At 41.5% G+C, this 22,375-nt stretch overlaps 1 protein-coding gene across 8 annotated transcripts in view; it reads right to left on the bottom strand.

Moving 5' to 3' along the window:
* The window catches only part of TCF4 (transcription factor 4), a 565,467-nt gene that overhangs the window by 339,778 nt on the left and 203,314 nt on the right, over nucleotides 1-22,375 (bottom strand). For 6 of the 8 annotated variants that reach the window (XM_073681197.1, XM_073681163.1, XM_073681192.1 and 3 more), the window contains exons 4-5: nucleotides 20,971-21,024; nucleotides 14,284-14,380 (exon numbers count right to left, since the gene is read on the bottom strand). In XM_073681197.1, coding sequence (XP_073537298.1) covers nucleotides 14,284-14,380; nucleotides 20,971-21,024 — 151 coding nt within the window. The remainder of the gene's footprint in view (nucleotides 1-14,283; nucleotides 14,381-20,970; nucleotides 21,025-22,375) is intronic. The other 2 variants (XM_073681176.1, XM_073681184.1) reach the window with 1 other exon arrangement.

Raw genomic sequence — 22,375 nt, forward strand, 5'->3', positions numbered from 1 at the left:
TCAAACAAGCAGTGATTATGTGTCTGGAGGATGAGGGGGTAGGGGTGATGGGGAAATTGATGAAATCTAAAATCCCCCACAAGTCAAGTAACAGTAGATTCCGGCTTTGCATCTCTTCCCCTGATATCAGCTTCAGGAGCAGTCAGTCTTCTAAATTCTAAAATTGTAAGAAGGTTGAGATAGAAGCGCTTCCTCCTTGCTATATAATTATAGAGACGTAATTTCTCGTGCGACAGGGCTCACAACAGGTAAATCCTATACCTTGCAAGATAATAACATGGTATACTCGAGCTGGCGCTCAGCGGGATGCTCCGTGCACTTCCCTCCAACTTAACCCATTTAACTGTTGCATCCTTTAACATTGCAATAACTGATGGTAAAGACTTCTAATAAGTGACCACATGCAGTACAGGTCATGGTGCAGGAGCATAGAGGTGTAAGGGTAGCAATCACAGCCGGTCACAGCTTTGGGCTAAATCCGGTTTCACATGTCCGCTTTTTCTCTCATATGTGAAAAATGGTCCATGTTTTTTTTTTCAGTGTGTTCGACCCATTTTAGTTCTTATGCCAGCTTTCCCATCCTTGTTGGATCCATTTTTAAAAATATATTTGCTTCTCTTACCCATTAATCAGTAAAAAGCACATAAAAGACATCCATACATTATCTGTTTTTTTTCCATTTCATTGACTTGCTTTGGCGAGTTTGATCTGCAAAACGGATCAAAATAGGACATGTAGGACAAGTAGGACATGTCTCCACCGTTTTTTGAGGGGGTTTTTTTGGACATGTCAAAAAGGCACATTCATCGTAAAGAATCAAGTGATTTATCTGTAAGAAAAACGGATAGGACACGTTCCAAAAAAACTGACGTGTGGATCTGTCCTATCTCTCTGACTTTACTTTAGCAAGTGCTGAGCGTGCACCTTCAGTTCTTGGGCTGTGCACACATTACAAGGTAGGAAGTTAGAGAGTGGGTGCACCAGATACAAGGATAGTGTGCTGTTTGTAGGCAAGTTCCATCATGATCCACCCAAGAAGTCAAAGAAGACCAATTTCAAAGGTGCACCAATGTTGTAGAACCTGAGGAAGTCATGCGTGCCAAAACGTCACCGATATGTTCTCCAAGATAAAGCAAAAATTTGTCATGTTGGTGATGTCTTGGACTCTTTAGCACTTTTGGAAGCCCAAATAATAGCGTGACAACTCATTGACTACATAATTTGTCACCTTCAGTTCTTGTGCTCTGCACACATTAAAATTTAGGAAGTTAGAGAGTGGGTGCACCAGATCCAAGGACAGTGTGCCGTTTGTAGGAGAGTTCCATCATGATCCACCCAAGAAGTCAAAGAAGACCAATTTCAAGGTGCACCAATGTTGTAGAACCTGAGGAAGTCCTGAGTGCCGAAACGTCACCGATATGTGCACCACGATAAAGCAAAAATTTGTCATGTTGGTGATGTCTTGGACTCTTTAGCACTTTTGGAAACCCAAATAATAGCGTGACAACTCATTGACTACATAATTTGATCTATCTGAACCACAAGAAACAACCATTCATTTTTTGGCCCCTTGACAATGGCACCATAAGGTTTCACGAGTGCTATCTATAGAGAACTGTGTCAGTGATTTCTGGTCAGCACTGGAAGGATTAAGCCTTCAACATGGGTGGTTAAAGAGGTTTTCTCTAAACAATCAGAAGATTGACTCCAAAGCCTCCACTGAACAGATGATCATTTCCAATGAAGAGGCCACTACTGGAGAAATTAAATGAATGAGAGAGCCACTTCTTGCCTCCATTTTTTCGGGGGTCCTGAGCAAGAGTATAAGCCTTAATTGGAGATATCATAAGAGGTTCTAAGTAGAGCTGGCCTTAGGTTGGATGGTGACCTGTGTAGTATCTTCTTCTGGTGCCACCCCATCTAAGGTACCATAATAAGGTGCCCAAATAATACAACTGTACAGTGCCCAAATAACAGTGCTCAATCAATCAAGCAAGGAATGGAGATACATCCTAAGGTCACCAAGTATCTAATCACGGCTGCAGGTTCCATCAATGCTAAAGGCATCCCCCCCAACAGTCATGGCCGGTTGTGCACCCTTATGCCAAACTGGATTGTCTCCTGTATCCTGCAGCTTATAAAAAAAATTCCTTACACAAACATTCGCAATATGATAACGCAACCATGAAATTGTGTTGAATCCACAGGTTTATGACGGCCAATTACACCGGGAGGAGAAGGGGTTAATTAGGAAGATGTGGAGCTGAGAATGCAATTTGCATGAACTGTACTTTTATACTTGAGGATAGAGTGGAAAAATAACCCTTTTTGTAAAGAAAAGAAAAGCCTCGGCATCCGAGAACGAGAATACGGCTCTTAAACACTATAATTTACCGCACATGCGAAAGGCTATCAATTAACGCACACAAAAAAAAGTAACAAAACTAAATTCCTTCAGAACTTTTTTTTTTTTTTAAAGGTTTCGATATAAAGCGCGGATCCCGGGCCAGGCAATATCCATAATAACGTAGAGTGCGCTAATTTATACCTATGGAAAAAAAAAGTGCCCCCTGGAAGGAGATTCATTTGCATAAGTAGCGAGTTCAGTTATATACGTACCAGGTCGGTAAAATCAGGGTGCATCGCCGAACACCGGAGCCTCATCTGCGGCACGCCTGAATGTGCGCCATTTATCATTCTGCATTTTTATCACATTTTTTATTCATTTTATTCAATATTTTTATGATTGTCAGTACAAAAGGGCGAATTGTTAAAATTTCGTATCGGTTTCAATTTGTCCAAAATTTGACTCAGACCAAATTAACCCCTTCCAAGAACTTGAATTTGTGCAAATTAATTAAAATCACAAAAAAATCTGATTCTGGCTAATTTGATTTATTTGCAGAATTCAGTAGGAATCAATTCTTTATGAATTGATTCACTCATTTCTAATTGTCAGGGCTATATATTTTCTATTACAGAGCTCCAAATTTCCTGTTAGATGATAAATAATGGAGAATCCACTAAGGGGAGCTAATGAGCTCACTGCATACTGTTTTAGAATTGAGTTTGATGTACTTACAGTATTCAGTAAACTCATGAGCTCCCCCTGGTGGTGGACTAAAGCTTCACTTATTTATCATTTAACTATGTCTATACCGGGGATTTGGAGCGCCGTATCCAAAAAATGGAGCTCTGAGCTTCTAATATACTATCTGCCCCAATAAAATGTAATAGGGAATCTATGTTGCATTCTAGAATTCATCAAATACGGTCCTGTAGCTTGCAATATAATAATATTTTCCTAGCTAAAAAAGATATATACATTAGCTGTTAAAAAGGGTTTGCCAGCACTTCAGGAAAAAAGACTTATGGAATCACAATATTTTTTAGTATTGGTGTTGTATTATTCCTAAGTTACTGTTCCTGGCCGGGAATAGTATAAATAAATTCAGAGTTTACCATTCTACAGCACAGTCCAGCACTGTCAGCACTAATTGGAGTGTTTAAACACATGCCCACTGGTGGCGGATGTTGATTTGTAGACCCAATGTGCCACGGACTGAGCCTACCCTGGAGGGGCATAGCTAAGCAGATACCTTGGTGTTCACTGGAGCCTCTAGTGGTGAGGTCAGGCTTGTGCAGAAGGTAGCTGCCAGGTACCACTCCAGGGTTGTGTCCGGCAGTAGCAGCTGACCCCCAGCGTCAGGTTATCTGACAGTGAATAGGGGTTTGTTCATACATAGAAACAGTCCAGGATCACTGACACGGAGGCTTAGATAGGGGAATGTTCAGATACTGGCCGCATCAGGACCAGGGGATAATGTTTAGGCACTGGCCGCTCCAGGACCAGGGGATGAGGGTTTAGGCAATGGCCACTCGGGGACAAGGGTTGAGGCAATGGCCCCTCCAGGACTAGGGGACGAGGCTTTAGGCTCTAGCCTCACCGGGACAAGGGGAAGTCGGATACAGGACTGGCCACTCCAGGACCAGGTATTTGAGTACAGGACTCTGGCCACACCGGGAACAGGGGATTACAGACTCAGGACTGGCCACACTGCAATCATGGGACTACGGATTTAGGACTCTGGCCACACCAGGACCATGGGACCTCACAACTCACTTGCAGTAAACCTTAATAACTAATAATTGAGCTCATTGCTTGGCGACTCCCTAGGGGAGACGGAGTCTTTTATACAAGATGCCTCCCAGCTATTCGCTGGGAGCCATCTTGCAGGTATACTACTTACGCTAAATGCCTCTCAACAAGCAGCTGAGAGCATTTAGCATAATTCACGCACTGCCCCTTTAAGAATGGGGAAGCTAGCGCACGCGCGTACTAGGCATGCTGCCGGGCCTGCGGCGTGCAAACAGGAAACAATGAAGCGGTAGCAGGGCCTCACCGGGGACCGTGCCGGTGAGTAAGCCGGTGTCCTTGCATGGAGGGAGAAGCGGACACCATGCAAGGGTGCCAGTGGCAGCATTACAATGCCCCAATGACAAGAATAGCAAGACCCCTCCCCATTGTCAATGTATTTATATATTTACAGGAGGATGATTGTAGAACACTAAGAAAACACACTCCAGGATTGTAAAAATTGCTAAAAGAGATATGTACGAAGAGCAAACGGGACCTCTGTAAGTCGCATGCCTGACAACTAGGTGGAAGAAAAATCCACTGTCTGTTTCCCGATGAAAATGCAGAATTTGGAAAGTAGCTGCCCACGTGAATGGAGAAAAGAAAGAAGCTTAAAATGAAACAAATGCCATTAATGATTTTTCTTTTGATTGAGAAGAATCAACAAAAAAACAATAACAAAAAATATCCTAAATAAAATAATTGAAGGAAAAATGACTAAAAATGCATTAAAAGAAATAGAATGTGACATTTTGTAAAAAAAAAATACAAAAAAACCCCTAAATTTTATCTTTGCTAATTAATTGTTTTATTAATTTTATTAATCTAAAATCTTAAATTTATATTTGGTGATCGCTCGTCATCTTAATTAGTTCTTCTAGGTACTTGTCATTTGCACACAGTTTTTGAAGGAACTCAGGAGAGAGGTTGTTCTAAACATCTTGGAGAACTGACCCCAGATCTTCTGTGTATGAGGCTTGTGCAGATCCTTCTGTCTCTTCATGTGATCCCAGACAGACTGAATGATGTGAGATCAGGGCTCTGTGGGGGCCGGATCATCACTTATAGGATTCTTTGTTCTTTATGACATTGGATAGATATTTGGGGCTCTTGTTCTGCTGCAGAATAAATGTAGAGTCAATCAGATGCCTCCCTGATGGCATTACATGATGGATAACTACAGTGGCATGTAAAAGTTGGGGACTCCTGGTTAAAATTACTGTTATTGTGAACAGTTAAGCAAGTTGAAGATGAAATGATCTCTAAAAGGCCTAAAGTTAAACATGACACATTTCCTTTGTTATTTTAGGCAAAAAAAAAAAAATTTTACATTTAAAAATTACAAAAGGAAAATGGGCAGATGCAAAAGTTTGTGCACCCTGCATGGTTGGCGCCCCCCTTTGAAAGTATCACAGCTTGTAAACACTTTTTGTAGCCAGCCAAGAGTCTTTCAATTCTTGTTTGAGAGATTTTCATCCATTCTTCCTTGGAAAATTCTTCCAGTTCTGTGAGATTCCTGGGTCATCTTGCATTCACTGCTATTTTGAGGCCTAGCCACAGATTTTCAATGATGTTCAGATCAGGGGACTGTGAGGACCATTGTAAAACCTTCAGCTTGCGCCTTTTGAGGTCGTCTATTGTGGATTTTGACGTGTATTTAGGATCATTATCCATTTGTAGAAGCCATCCTCTTTTCAACTTCAGCTTTTTTATGTTTTCATCAAGAATTTGTTGAAATTTCATTGAATCTATTCTTCCCTCTACTGTGAAATGTTTCTCGTGCCATTCGCTGCACCATAACCTAAAGCATGATTGATCCACCCCCATGCTTAATGGTTGGCGAGATGTTCTTTTCCTGAAATTCTGGGCCCTTTTTTCTCCACACATACCTTTGATCATTGTGGCCAAAGAGTTCTAATGCTGAATTTTATGGTGAGGCTGCAGGAGAGGTTTTCTTCTGATGACTCTTCCATAAAGGCCATATTTGTGCAGGTGTCTCTGAACAGTAGAACAATGTACCACAACTCCAGAGTCTGCTAAATCTTTCTGAAGGTCTTTTGCAGTCAAGCAGGGGTTCTGATTTGCATCTCTAGCAATCCTAAGACCAGCTCACTGAAATTTAGCTTGGTCTTCCAAACCTTATCTTGACCTCCACTGTTCCTGGTAACAGCCATTTTTTATTTACATATCGAACTGAGGAAAGGGCAACTTGAAAATGCTTTGCTATCTTCTTATAGCCTTCTTCTGCTTTGTGGGCCTCCACCATTCTCATTTTCAGAGTGCGAGGCAGGTACTTAGAAGAACCCATGGCTGCTGCTTTTTGGCACAAGGTTAGAGGAGTCTGGGTTTTTATAAAGCTGGGAAATTTACATTACCTGGCCTTTGCTAACGATGATAGTGAACAAGCCATAACCATAACAAGCTGATTAAGGTCTGAAACCTTGGTCAAAGTTCTCTAAGCACACTAATCTCCAAGGGCGCCCAAACTTTTGAATCTGCCCGGTTTCCTTTTTGCAATTTTTTTAATGTAATTTTTTTTTTTCAAAAATACTAAGGAAATGTGTCATCTTTAACTTTAGGCTTTTTAGAGATCATTTCATCTTCAACTTGCTTAACTGTTCACGATAAGGCTGTGTGCCCACTATGCGTGTTTTAAGCATTTCTGCAGCGGCAATTCCACTACAGAAACGCTTAAAAAACGCTTGGCAGAAGGCCTGCCATGTTCCCCACTGATAATCCGCATGTGCTGTGCACATGCTGCGGAAATTTCCGCTGCGGATTATCATTGCGGAAAAATCCGCAGCACTACCAATTATTTTGTGGAAGCGCGGCGTTTTTGCCGCCATTGACTTGCATTGGAACGCATGGAATCCGTATCACTGCATCTGTACATGCGGATTCCATGCGTTTCAATGTGCGGATGGTACCCGGGTGTGGAGGACAGGAGACTCTCCTCCAGACCCGGGTACCATAGTACCTGCAAAAAAAAGAATAAAATAAAAAATATACATTATTCTTACCTTCTGATGGTTCCCGCTGTCTTTGTGTCGACTTGCTGGCAGCTCGAGGTGGACTCAAGGACCTGCCATGACGTAATTTAGTCATGTGACGGGTCACGCGACCGCTGACGTCGGCAGGTCCTTTAGTCTACCGCGAGCTGCCGGCAAGCCAGGACGCATCGGATAAAGACACCGGGGGCCATCAGAAGGTAAGTATAATTTTTATTTTTTACCATTCTTTCGGTCACCCTATATAAATCTGTGCCGGTTGCATGGATTTATATAGTGTGACCAAGTTGTCAAGCACTTTCCAAGTGATGCTAAAATCGCTTGGAAAGAGCTTGACAACCCGCATGCGGAAATGCATGTGAAGAACGCTTTACATCCGCATATCCCTGGCAGGAAAAACGGATGTACAATCCGCATGTACAATTCGCATGTACAATCCGCATGTACAATCCGCATGCATTTTTTCTGCCAGGGAGATGCATAAACGCTCAGGAAAAAATCTGGCGCATTTCTGCATCGTGGGCACATAGCCTAACAGTACTTTTGACCAGGGATGCCCAAACTTTTACATGCCACTGTATGTGCCTGTGTTTCTCAGCATGGAGGACTCCATTAATCCAAACCAAATCCACAAACACCATTTGCAGAAATGCAGCCCCAAACTTGCAGGACCCTCCACCATGCTTCCCTGTTCTTTAAGACACTCATTATTGTACCGCTCTCCAGCCCTGTGGCAAACAAACTGCCTTCTGCTACAGCCAAATATATCACATTATTTTTGTTTATAGTTGAGGCACTTGTCTTTGTTTCCATGTGGAAGGTCTGGACTTTTGGCCTCAATTCTTCCATGAAGACCACTTCTGGCCAGACTTCTCCAAACAGTACATTGGTGTAGCTGGTCTCACTGGTTGCTGCCGTTTCTGAGCTGATGTCACTGCTGGACATCTTCTGATTTCAGAGGTAAGTAAGCATGACGTGTCTTTCATCTGATGCACTAAGTTTCCTTGGCCGAACACTACATCTACTGTACATTCCTCAACGATGCAGATTTCTCGGTGTCCTTAATGCTAAGAAATACAGTCTGGTATTTAACCATCATGTAATACGATCAGGGAGGTGTTTGATTCTCTCCAAATTGATTCTGCAGCAGAACAACAACCTCAAACATTAAGCCAATGTCATTAAAAATGATTTCTATCTTCAGAGTAAAAAAGAACAAATAGTCCTGGAAGTGATGATCTAGCTCCCACAGATCCCTGATCTCACATCATCCAGTCTGTCTGGGATTACATGAAGAGAAGGATCAGCACAAGTAACATCCACAGAAGATCTGTGGTTAATTCTCCAAGATGTTTGGAACAGCCTTCTGCCGAGCTCCTTCAAAAACTGTGCACAAGTGTAACCAAAAGAAAGATGAAGACAAAGGTTGGTCACCAAATTTTGATTTAAGATTTTAGATCAATGAATAAAGCAATAAATTAACTGAAAAGACAGAAGGATTTGCACAAGCCTCATGCTCAGAAGATATGTGGTTAGTTCTCCTAGATGTTTGGAGCAACCAAAATGGTGGCGAGAATTTTTGGTGAATTGTGCAAAGAGAATCACAAATTGTTTAAATTCAGCAAATTTCTAATAATTCTTCCAAAATGATTCTAATAAATATCGAAGATATGAACCAGGATGTCATATCAAAGTGTTTGCATTCACTTCCCACTAGTAAATATTCTACTATGAAGCTCTGGCATAGAAAAAAAATGCCATTACATTTATATAGATGGATATATTGTGTAATACGTCCCCTGCAGCTCATTATCAGGCTATTACATTGCACTGACTTATTCAGTGACCTTCCTGGCAGGAGAAGCACATTTATCATTGCCGCTCCATGTTATATAATATAACTGTTTATATGACCTGTTATATCTGGCATTTCACATTTCTGGCAACCGCCACCATTAGCCATCACAAGCCAAAAAAGCATATTTTAATTGTTCGAGGCAATCAATGACATTTTAGTGCAAAAATACAACAGAAAAAAATATTTATAGCTACACTTCCAGCAGATGTTAGGGCACGTATATCAAGACATTCAGCGCGATCACTAAAATCTCCTTACAAAGTGAGAAAGAAGCTACTTAGTATAACAGCTGAAGTCACCGTCTGGAATTAATTCGCACAATGGAAGGTATTTACCAACAAACCGAATGGGTGAAAGAGAAGATGACGGCACTAGTGACAACCAATCAATGTTAATCACTGGTCAATGATAGATAATGATTGATGGGTGAGGACCTGACCGCTGGGACCCGCACTGATCGGCAGAACTGTTATCCTTGTTAGCACATGCTCAATTGTCAATCGATTCATTTGTTATGGGGCTGCCGAGCTTTGCACTCGGCTATTTCCGGCAGCCCCAGGAAAATGGAATGAACAGAGCGGCGGTCGGGTATGTGCACTGCTGCTTCACTCCAGATAAAATCATTCACACGGAAGTAACACACAAAGCCGCTGCTGGGCCAACAAGAAATTAAACCTGTGAGTAATGGTTTTTCTTTTCTTTTTTTTTTCAGACATTCCATGTGCCTAGGAATTTTTTTTACATCTTGCAAAAGCCCTTTAAGATACAGGGAGGAAGGAAGGAAGGAAAACAGATGAAAGAAGGAAGAAAGGAGGGAGGGAGGGAAGAAGGAAGGAAGGAAGGAAGGTAGAAAAGAAAGGGAGGAAGGAAGAGATGGCAGAAGGAACACAGAGTAAAGAAGGAAGGAAGAATTGAAGAAGAGAAAAGGAAGAAGGGCGGAAAGGAAAAGAAAAGGAAGAAGGGAGTTAGAGAAAAGGAAGAAGGGAAGAAATTAAGGAAAACAGGGAGGAAGGAAAGGAAGAAGGGAAGAAAAATGAAAGAAAGGAAGTAAGAAAAACAGAGGAAAGAACGAAGTAGTGAGTAAGAGAAAAGGAAAAATGGAAAGGAAGGAAAATACAGAGGAAAGGAGCAAAGAAGAGGGTAGAAAGAAGGGAGAGAAGAAAAAATTGGAGAAAGAGATAGAAAGTAGCAAATAAAAAAGCAACAAAGAAAGAATAGATTAAGCAGACGATGAATGTAAAAATATTCAATGAGGTTAGGATTTTTTTTTATATACTGGAAAAACCCTTGCAAAATGATTTTAGGGAGACTGAGACTAAAAAGGGAGTAAAAAAGAATGGTGGAAAGAAGGAAGAAAGGGAAGCAGGAAAGGCGGGAGGAAAGTAGGAAGGGAGGGCGGGAGAAGGAAGTATAAAGGAAGGCAGGAATGGCTGGAGGAAGGAAAACAGGAAAGAAGGAAGGAGGAAGTGAGGAAGAGGAAAGGATGAAGGGAATAAAGGAAGAGAAAAGGAAGAAGGTAGGAAGAGAAAAGGAAGTAGGGAAGGAAGAAAAGAAAACAGGAGGAAAGAAAGAAGAAAGGAAATAGGAAAAGAAGGGGGAAGGAAAACAGGAAAGGAGGAAGAAATGAGGAAGAGAAAAGGTAGATGGGTAGAAGAGAAAAGGAGGATGGAAAGGAAAGAAGGAAAACAGAGGAAAGAAGAAAGGGATGAAGAGATACAAAGTGGGAAAGAAAGCAACAAAGAAAGAAAGGATTAAGCAGGCGATGAATGTATATTTTTCTACAATGTGATTAGGATTTTTTTTTTATAATCTGGAAAAAACCCTTGCAAAATGATTTCAGAGGAGCTAAGACAAAAGAGGGAGGAAAGCAAGAGTGGTGGGCGGAAGGAAGGAAGAGGGGAAGGCAGGAAGAGAGGGGTATAAGAAGGAAGGGCAGGAGAAGGAAAGATGAAAGGAAGGCAGGAATGGCGGGAGGAAGAAAGGAAAGGAGGAAGAAACTGAAATTAGATAGATAGATACAGAGAGACAAAGAGACAGATAATTAGTGAGGATGGAATACTTTTAAAACAGAAAAAAAGAATGAAAAAAGTAAAAAAAGTTTGTTTTAAAAAAAATACTACTCTTTTTTTTCCTTCCATTCTTCAGACTTAGCTCTGGAATGGCCCCAAACCCCGAACCACCAATGTAAGTATCTGATGTGTCTACATGTCATGTCAAAAGATGGAATTTGGCAGAATCCCTCCTTGCACATAGCGTTGTGGTGAGAGAATCGTTCTTACAGCAGCCATGACATCTCCGATAGGCAATAATGCACATTCTGCTGTTCTGTAGCTGATAGAATAAAACACGACAGCGGCACAATCTCTAATATCCTCCCTGACTCCATTACTGCAGCTAATCAGAGGCTAATCCCGGGGCAGGACTGCTGGGAATTCAGCGTTACGATGGGTTTACATCTGAATACATTGCACTCTGGTTAAATTATCACCTTATTTTCAGTTCATTTTTACAGAGACCTCATTAACACGTTGCAACTTAAAAGTCCTGATTTACTTAATTACAATTAATGGCTCTATTTTTAGGTGTGTTTGGCGGTACAGTAGCACCTTTCCTCTTCTGCTGGATTGTTTGCATTTGTGTATCCATCAAGGCAGCAGAGAAAATGCTGAATTAAGAGGAGCACATGTGCTCGCCACGGAGAGGCTGCGTCTATATTAGCCCAGATGTTGTCTGGCTCAGCAGGTGTAATATACCGATACCTCACTGCAATGCAAGCAGCACAACAGACGTCTACCTCGCGAGGAGGTGACACCAAGGATAAAACTTAATGATCCGTTTCTTTAAACACTCTTCTTCTTCTGCTCCTACATATACATTTTTGGCTGTCAGTTGCCACCACTAGAGGGCCTATCTGTACGCGACTCCCAGTGTTGCCAACTCTCCAGAAAGGCAAAAATAAGGCATCTTTTTTTTTGCTCTCTCCATAAAAAAAAATAAAAAAAAAGGCTTCCATGATTTTTTTTGAAGCTGAAGAAACCTCTACGGATTATTTTCACTGTAACTATCATCATTTTCCAGTTTGCAGTGAATGCAGCTGATGTCGCGTATCGAAATTATTGTCCTCATTTATCACTTATAATCATATTGATTTATAATAGTTTTACAACGTGCCCATAAAAAATATTGTCTATCCGTTTTTTATTGTTAAACTGTCCAGAAAAAATAAAAATAGTCATGTTGGCAACCCTGGCGACTCCTGATCAGGTCGACCATAAATAGCTGTATACCTACAGACACCCTAGTGGTTGCAGCAAGTAGTGCTGGTATGGAGGAACAAATGTCGTGACGCCAACTAGTTTTTTAGGATATAAAATATAATATTAGGTACCATATGGAGATTAATAAAGGTCCTTTTTCTCTTTATTGGAAGTGGGAGCTGGTCTTTGTCGCTCCACAAGTAGTGAGTGTGGGTCTTTGCCTTTCTACAGGAAGTGTGAGTGGGATTATGTCTCTCTAGAGGAAGTGGGGGTGGGATTATGTCTCTCTAGAGGAAGTAGGGGAGGGATTATGTCTCTAGAGGAAGTGGAGGCAGGATTATGTCTCTCTACAGGAAGTGGGGGCGGGAGTATGTCTCTCTACAGGAAGTAGGGGTGGGATTATGTCTCTCTACAGGAAGTGGGAGCAGGATTATGTCTCTCTACAGGAAGTGGGGGTGGGATTATGTCTCTCTACAGGAAGTGGAGGCAGGATTATGTCTCTCTACAGGAAGTGGGGGCGGGAATATGTCTCTCTAGAGGAAGTAGGGGCGGGATTATGTCTCTAGAGGAAGTGGAGGCAGGATTATGTCTCTCTACAGGAAGTGAGGTTGGGATTATGTCTCTCTACAGGAAGTGGGGGTGGGATTATGTCTCTCTACAGGAAGTGGGGTTAGGATTATGTCTCTCTACAGGAAGTGGGGGTGGGATTATGTCTCTCTACAGGAAGTGGGGTTAGGATTATGTCTCTCTACAGGAAGTGAGGTTGGGATTATGTCTCTCTACAGGAAGTGGGGGTGGGATTATGTCTCTCTACAGGAAATGGGGGCAGGATTATGTCTCTCTACAGGAAGTGGGGGCAGGATTATGTCTCTCTACAGGAAGTGGGGGCAGGATTATGTCTCTCTATAGGAAGTGGGGGCAGCGTACCCAAATTGTAAAGTTTGGGTTTCGTACTGCACACCTAGTGTCTGATGGGTACAGTTCTAGTGGTCGGGTAAGAAGACCCAAACTTCCACGAGTCCGTTCATCCCAAGTCATCAGCTATTCACAGCATGGAGGTAACCTTTTTGATCCGACCCCCAGAAATGGTTAATTACTAGATAGATTGCAGATCCTTCCTAACTTCAGGCCATGAATGTGAAAACTTGGAAAATCCCACAAAGTAAAGCTTTAATAGAAGGATCTCATAAGGAGAACATGAGTCAAGAACGAGGCGTGAAGAACTGACGGACACGAGGACGCTCCCACCAGACAAAGAACAATGCGCTACACGAAATCCGTCACACCGATACAATCCATGTGTAAACATGAGACCGCAAAAATCACCCCAGCAGAGAAGAGACTCACTGAAAGAGCCCGTGCACACCCCGATATAGCAGAGCTGGGATTAAGACATCATTCTGTCATCATCCGTAGTTTTACATAGATCGGGGATTATTACCGCCTTTAATACTTACTGATATTTTTCTAATTTGAAACCAGTCTAATGTCACTTACATGAAAGATTCAAATTGAAAAATAAAATCAGTTTCTCCTTGGAAACCATCAACAAGCAGGTTAAAGGGAACCTATCAGGAAAAAATGTGGTTATTAAATCACGACTAGGAAGCTGGTGCGTTAACTTTTGCAGATGATCCTCTGTTGAAAGCAGCTTTAATAGAATAATAACACTGAAATTAAAAAAGTTCTCTTAATAGTCATCTGGGAGGAGCCAGTAAAATTGGCGCAAGAGCTGCAGGCCGAATGAGTGGGTTCATAGGGAGGAGCATCAGAAAAGGCAAAATGCTAACAGGAAGGACAGCATGACTATTCCATGGTGGAGCTCCGCCCAGATGACATATAATAGGAATAACAGATCAACAGCTTGTTGATGGTTTCCAAATGCTTCCAGAAAAGTTTTTTTTTTACATTTATACAATCAAAAACAAACTTGTTCAAATATTTAATGGAGACAAACTGGAATGAATGTTATAGATTTATGGCCAGTTTTAAGCAAAACGACAATAAAAATATGCGACTTACTTTGTAATCTTGAATTGACGTACGGAGGGGAGAGGTTATCGTGTGACGTCAGGTCCCGGTTCGTCATGTGTTCATAGTGAGAACCTTCCCCATAATTCTAGTAAAAAGACGAAAAAGAGAGCGGTCAGCATCGGGGCCGTATATCATGAGTAGTACCAAGATCTGTAATAACAGGTTATTATAGAATACACGTTCAGAGATTATGCTAGATCACATTATGTATGAACATAGGGAAAACCATTCACACATCATACACATGCATACAAATAGCCTGGATTATGGCCAAGGTTGTACAGGGAGCACATGCCACTGCTATAGGGCAATGTGGCTCCTTATGGGACGGTAACACCCTATCAAAAGTAATTAGCAGTGAGCTAGTGTCAGGCAGCTGCCTAAAGGGACCTACATTTTTATTGTGTTTTTTTTTTCTCCTTTTTTAATCCACTGCCTAAGGTTTTCAGAATCTGAAGGTTGTTATTTTATGATCTTAAAGAGAATCCGTCACCAGGGTCAGAAGTGTCCAGATTTTGCTTTTATTTTATTCCCTCCGCTCCCATGAGTTTTTTCATTGTTTGAAAATCTACAATACAGTTTCAGAGATATGGGACTTTTTATTTAGTGCTGATTTTTATGTGTTTTTTTTTTATCAAAAGGGCATGGCTCCCAAGGTCATTAAAGCCTAAACACTTGATTCACAGGATCCTCTGGGGCGTGTCTCTAGACAGCTCTGTATTATTACACTGTGAGCTACAGAAAATACTGTAAAAATTACAATAAAGCCTCTCATCTCTGGAACCGTATGGCAGAATTTCAAAAAACAAAAAATTTTATATTTAGGAGAATAATAAAAAATAATTAAGAGCGAAAACTTGCCAGTTTTGACCTGTGGACACGTCATCTGTAAGCTAATGACAGAGCCACCATAGCGCTGCTCGGGGGCTGGGAGGGATCCTTAATAGAAAACAGTAGGATATATGAGGCGGTTTAGAGGATGCAATGATGCTTATTGGCTTGACCCCTTCATGACCTATGACATCATAGGTCAGGGCCCTATATTTGATGGGGGCCTCGGCGCTGAGCCCACATCTTTCCCGGCACATGACAGCTGATTTGATCAAATGAGCTGCCATGTTCCTCATAACAGCCACAGGTGGAATGACGATCCACCCGCAGCTGTTAACATGTTAAATGCGACTATCAATTTGTGACAGCGGCATTTAATTCATGCCCGGCGGAAGAGCATCACAAGACACACTCATCGGCGCCCCTGTCACATGATCGCTGGGCAACGATGGGACGTCATGACCGAAGACCCCCGTGCTTATCATTGCAGATCTCCTATGAACGCTGGTTTGTGGCCGGCGTTCATAGGAGATTATGATTTCTGCTACACGTAGCAGGGCTGAACCACTGCTATGTGTAGCACAGGCAATCAGATGAGCGCAGCTTCAAGTCTCCTAAGGGGACTATTGAAGCAAGTAAAAAAAAAAAGTTTTAAAAAATATTGAAAAAATTAGAATATAAAAGTTCAAATCACCCCCCATATTTTGTATCGATGCGTTCAGAAACACCCGATCTATCAAAATATAAACTAAATTAATCCGATCGGTAAAAGGTGTAACGAGAAAAAAAATTGAAACTTCAGAATTACTTTTTTTTGGTCACCGCAACATTGCAAAAAATTGCAATAACATGTGGTAAAAACATCGTGTCTACCTCGAAATGGTATCAATAAAAACGTCAGCTCGGCGTGCAAAAAGTAAGCCCTCATCCAGGCCCAGATCCTGAAAAATGGAGACGCTATGGGTCTCGGAAAATGGCGCCATTTTTTCTTTCTTGCAAACTGAAAAATGGAGACGCTATGGGTCTCGGAAAATGGCGCCATTTTTTCTTTCTTGCAAACTGGATTTTTTTTTCACCAATTAAATAAAAAAGAACCTATACATGTTTGGTATCTACAAACTCGTAATGACCTGGAGAATCATAATGGCAGGTCAGTTTTAGCATTTAGTGAACGTGTTAAATAAAAAAAAAAAAACAATTGTGGAATTGCACTTTATTTGCAATTTCACCGCACTTGGAATTTTTTCCCCCATTTTCCAGTAGACTGTATGGTAAAATCAATGATGTCATTCAAAAGTACAACTCGTCCTGCAAAAAATAAGCCCTCACACGGCCATATTGACAAAAACGCAAAAAAGGAAAAATCGCAAGGTCGTGAAGGGGTTAAGCGCGGTAAAACCATAATAATAATACCTTCATCTATAGGGGAATCATCTCGTATGAACGCTTGAAAAAAGCCTAAAATTAATTTAAAAAAGATAAATACAAGATGTGAGATTTATAAAAAAAATTTCCCCACCATAATGGCAGCAAATCAGTAGTGTCAGGACATTGAGGACCCCAAGCAAGGGCAATACAGGGTGAATGGGGTATACCATGGTGACCATTGAGATAAATGGCCTCTTATGTAATATAAATATGTCTCAAATATGCCAGAAAGGGAGCAGTTTGTACAGAGCAACTCCGCTGTGGCTCATCAAGGGTGGTCCTGAGAGGAGGATCCCCCTCTAGATGTCCATATCACCTAAGGCATACAGTATAGACAGTAAAAAAGTTTAAAAAAATCTATAATAAGGTGCAAAGTAGGAAGACATTGTGGTGGAAATGGAGAAAAAGTAAAAATTCGCTCTTAAGAACATTTATCAACTATGAAGAATCTAGACTGGAGATTCGAGACATAATTCTAGAAGACATAAAAAGGTAAATCACATTATTGGGGCTACTAGATGTCTTGGAGAGTGTGTTCCCCTCTTTGGACAATCCTTTTTTTGGTAGAATGGTCCCGGAAGATGAGTTGTCCTGATAATATATCTAATTTGTATAAGAACCTGGCAGTAAGTGTTCAATTTCCAAACAGCACCCCCACAGGTGAAAAGAAGCATTACAAATTTCCATGTAATATGTGGATACAAGGGTCACGCTCTTTGTAACCGCTCTTTATGCTGGCGATGAGATGAATATTTTTAGTAGGGACTCCCCCCTCCTTTAATTCTTTAAGGACGTGTCCGATTTTAGTTTTTTCACGCTTTTGTTTATTTTTCCATTGACGTGTGTGTTCTTCCACGAGTTGTGATTTTTAATGATACCATTCACTTTACCATATAATCTATTGAAAAAAACGGTAAAAATCATGAAAACAAAAATTATATCCCGCCATTGTTTTATGGATTTTTCACTTACGACTTTCACTGGTAAAAACGAGTCGGCAACAAAATTCTCCAGGTCAGTACGATAATAGTGGTACTGGACTTGTATCGTTTTTTTTCTACCATTTTAGTCACTTAAAAAAGTTATGAACTTAGTAAAAAAAAATTGATTTGTGTCGCCGTTTTATGAGACTTAGGCTCCGACATACGACATTTTAATTGCTTTGTGTTTATTCCAAAGGACAAAAACTTGCTGATAGCTGGGACCTCCACCGATCCGGAAAAAAGGACTCTAAGGTGTTCAGTTGAGCAAAAAGATCACCGATCCATTTACTAGTGGACTGGCGGAGATAGCCGAGCGCACAGGATTGGTAATAACTAAAGTTGAGCAAATCTTCCAAAATTCAATTCATGAAGATTGCATTGGGAAAATTTAATAATCTAGGAAGAGTCTGAAATAAAAAAGTTTAAGGGTTGCTTCAGACGTTAGTGATCATCGATCCGATCTCGGATTGAAATGTGCGTCTCTGAAATCGAGCGTGATAGCCTCATATATTTCTATGCCAGTTCTATACTTTGCGATCCGAAATTGGACCCTTGTTCATGGACATCTGAAAAAAGCCATTAAAAGTTGTCCATTACTCTAACAACCCCTTCTCAATCCCTATGTTTCTCTCCAGTAAAATAATAACAGTTATGCTCACCTCTGGTGCCGGCTTAGTTTCAGCAGTGTCGACCCTGGCTCTTTCGGGGACGGGACTGAGTGACACAACAATCCCTGCGGCCAATCAGCGCAGGCTTTTCTCTCCGCTCCTTCGAAAAAAATCATACATGCGGAGGACGTGAGAGCTGCGGCTGCTCTCTCACCTCTTCTGGATGTCAGTTATATCGGTAGGAGAGGAGAGTGAAGCCTGACCGCAGAGATCGCGTGACACAACAATGTTATGTGATCCCTGGGAGAACCAGTGCCAAAACACTCGAACAGCACTGGCACCGCAGTGAGGAAAACAAGTATTTGATACACTGTCGATTTTGCAAGCTTTCCCACCTACAAAGAATGGAGAGAACAGTCATTTTTATCGTAGGTACACTTCACCTGTGAGAGACAGAATCTAAAAATAAAAGCCAGAAAATTTCATTGTATGATTTTTACATAATTAATTAGAATTTTATTGCATGAAATAAGTATTTGATACAATAGAAAAACAGAACTTAATATTTGGTACAGATACAGGTACAGGTTGTTAGCAATTGCAAAGGTCAGACATTTCCTGTAGCTCTTGACCAGGTTTGCACACACTTTCAGCTCCCTCCAAAGATGTTCTATTGGGTTCAGGTCTGGAGACTGGCCAGGCCACCTTGAAAGGCTTCTTATGGAGCCACTCCTTAGCCCTGGCTTTGTGTTTCGGATCATTGTCATGCTGGAAGACCCAGCCACGACCCATATTCAATATCTTACTGACGGAAGGAGGTTGTTGTCCAAAATCTCGCGATACATGATCCCATCCATCCTCCCTTCAATATGGTGCAGTCATCCTGTCCCCTTTTCAGAAAAGCACCCCCAAATTATGAGGTTTCCCCTACCATGCTTCACGGTTGGGACTGTGTTCTTGGGGTTGTACTCATACTTCTTCTTCCTCCAAACACGGCAAGTGGAGTTGATACCAAAAAGTTCTACTTTGGTCTCAACTGACCACATGACCTTCTCCCATGCCTTCTCTGTATCATTCAGATGGTCATTTGCGAACTTCAAATGGACCTGGACATGAGCTGGCGTGAGTAGGGGGACCGTGCGTGCCCTGCAAGATTTTAATCCATAACGGCATAGTGTGTTACTAACGGTAATGTTTGAGACTGTGGTCCCAGCTCTCTTCAGGTCATTGACCAGGTCCTCCCATGTAGTAATGGGCTGATTCCTGACCTTTCCCAGAATCATCCTTACCCCACGAGGAGAGAACTTGCATGGAGCCCCAGACCGAGGAAGATTGACAGTCATCTTGTGTATCTTCAGTTGTTGCCTTCTCACCAAGCTGCTTGCCTATTGTACTGTAGACCATCCCAGCCTCGTGCAGGTCTACAATTTTCTCCCTGGTGTCCTTAGACAGTTCTTTGGTTTTCGCCATGGTGGAAAGGTTGGAGTGTAATTGATTGAGTGTGTGAATTGGTGTCTTTTATACAGGTAACGAGTTCAAACAGGTGCAATTAATACAGGTAATGAGTACAGAGTAGGAGGGCTTCTTAAAGAAAAACTAACAGGTCTGCAAGAGCCAGAATTCTTGTTGGTTGGTAGGTGATCAAATACTTATTTCAAGCAATAAAATGCAATTTAATTATTTAAAAATCATACAATGTGCTTTTTTTTTAGATTCTGTCTCTCACTGGTGAAGTGCACCTACGATAAAAATTACAGACCTCTCCATTCTTTGTAGGTGGTAAAACTTGCAAAATCAACAGTGTATCAAATGCTTATTTTCCCCACTGTATATTATTTTTTTTATACTCTCTCTCTCCTTGGCCCTCCCCATACTTGTCTCGCCACCACCGATCGGCTCCTTTATCCTCTATCTTCCTTCCGGCTGGTTTTACCACTCACTTGACCCCAAACCCGTCATGTGGGTAGTGAGATCAATGACTTGCGTTGCGCCACACGTGGTCACATGCAGTGCGACTAAATAGTGTCTTAAAAAATGATTCGCAGCCCATCTGATGACTTGGGCTTAGTAAATGGAAGGAGGAGAGAAGACAGAGGATGGACGAGTAAAGGGGAGGCGAGAATAACTTTTTTTTCTCTTTCTTAACACTTTTCTGGCTCTCTACAATACAGCAAAATGGCTGCCAGTTCGGATTGGGGTAAATCTGTTTTTTTTTTGTTTTTTTTTGCAAAATTTGAGAGTCAATTCGAATGGCTCATATCTCGTGATCACCCTAATTGGATACCTCCAACCGTCCCATAGACAAAGAATGGTGGTGCACATGAGCTCCGTCATTGGGAAAGGTGGGGGACCCAGCCACGAGACCCCAAGGGATCAGCAAATTATCATCAGTGCTTGTGGATAGGGGTAACCCTTTAACGTATTAGCATAATTTGATTTTGGGGGGTAGAGGGTCTTTTTTGATGTTCGTTGGGCACAATATCCATTGGGATGAGGAACGTTATAGGGGTCTTGTAAGACATTGCTTGACTCGTACTGAAGACCCCACTCCAGTCATGTGACTCAAGAATTGTAAAGCTGCAAAAGTAAGTGTTATAGTCATTTCTGGGCCTCTGGGGTCTTGGTAGGAAGCTGTAAGGTACAAGACCCAGTCTCACTTCCTCATAGCCACCGTTACCTGAGTTTCACTCTCATACACTTCCTACACTGCACACAGAACATACACAACAAAGCACAGCAAAAACAGCAAAACTTAACGGGCAATCAAAACTGTCCATGCATTACTCTCATAATACAATGCAAAATATAGAAGCGGGTTAACATACATGCAGCCACCTCCGGGGGGGATGAACACTGGCCTGCACACTGCATGACAGCTTCTGAAGGGCAGAAGGAAGAAGGAAGTGTCATTAGTATGGTCAAGACTTCTGCTGCTATAATACTGATCAATAGAGATATTCACCGTGCTGATCTATCGCTTAAAGGGAATTGTGCTAAAAGGGAAGGTGTCATCAGAAAAGGACCCGTTATATAAATCAGGGATCTATGTTCAATGTATTTAAAATTAAAATTATTTTTTCTTTCAATTTCACATATGAATATCTATATTAAAAATATAACTTGAGGAATCTTGAACTTCTCACACTGGCCAATAAGCGTAATACTAGACTCGTATTTCTTGCTTCTGTCAAGATTACTTTTCAGCTATCTCAGGTATCATCACAGATAGGATTACAATGCCTGATAACACCTCCTCCTGTACAATGACTGATAACACCTCTATATACAGTAGATAACACAGGATCCACCATTCACAATAGGTGATGTCACAGCTCACCTCCTCCTCCTGTACAATGACTGATAACACCTCTTTATACAGTAGATAACACAGACTCCACCATTCACAATAGGTGAGGTCACAGCTCACCTCCTCCTGTACAATGATTGATAACACCTCTAAATACAGTAGATAACACAGGATCCACCATTCACACTAGGTGATATCACAGCTCACCTCCTTCTCCTACTCCTGTACAGTGACTGATAACACCTCTATATACAGTAGATAACACAGGATCCACCATTAAAAATAGGTGATGTCACAGCTCACCTCCTCCTCCTGTATAATGACTGGTAACACCTCTATATACAGTAGATAACACAGACTCCACCATTCACAATAGGTGATGTCACAGCTCACCTCCTCCTGTACAATGACTGATAACACCTCTATATACAGTAGATAACACAGGATCCACCATTCACAATAGGTGATGGCACAGCTCACCTCCTCCTCCAGTACAATGACTGATAACACCTCTATATACAGTAGATAACACAGGATCCACCATTCACAATAGGTGATGTCACAGCTCACCTCCTCCTCCTGTATAATGACTGGTAACACCTCTATATACAGTAGATAACACAGACTCCACCATTCACAATAGGTGATGTCACAGCTCACCTCCTCCTGTACAATGACTGATAACACCTCTATATACAGTAGATAACACAGGATCCACCATTCACAATAGGTGATGGCACAGCTCACCTCCTCCTCCAGTACAATGACTGATAACACATCTATATACAGTAGATAACACAGGATCCACCATTCACAATAGGTGATGTCACAGCTCACCTCCTCCTCCAGTACAATGACTGATAACACCTCTATATACAGTAGATAACACAGGATCCACCATTTACAATAGGTGATGTCACAGC

This window comes from Phyllobates terribilis, unplaced genomic scaffold (genome assembly GCF_046119375.1).
Source record: "Phyllobates terribilis strain yellow unplaced genomic scaffold, ASM4611937v1 Scaffold_1__5_contigs__length_1240528914, whole genome shotgun sequence".
Classification (NCBI taxonomy): domain Eukaryota; kingdom Metazoa; phylum Chordata; class Amphibia; order Anura; family Dendrobatidae; genus Phyllobates; species Phyllobates terribilis.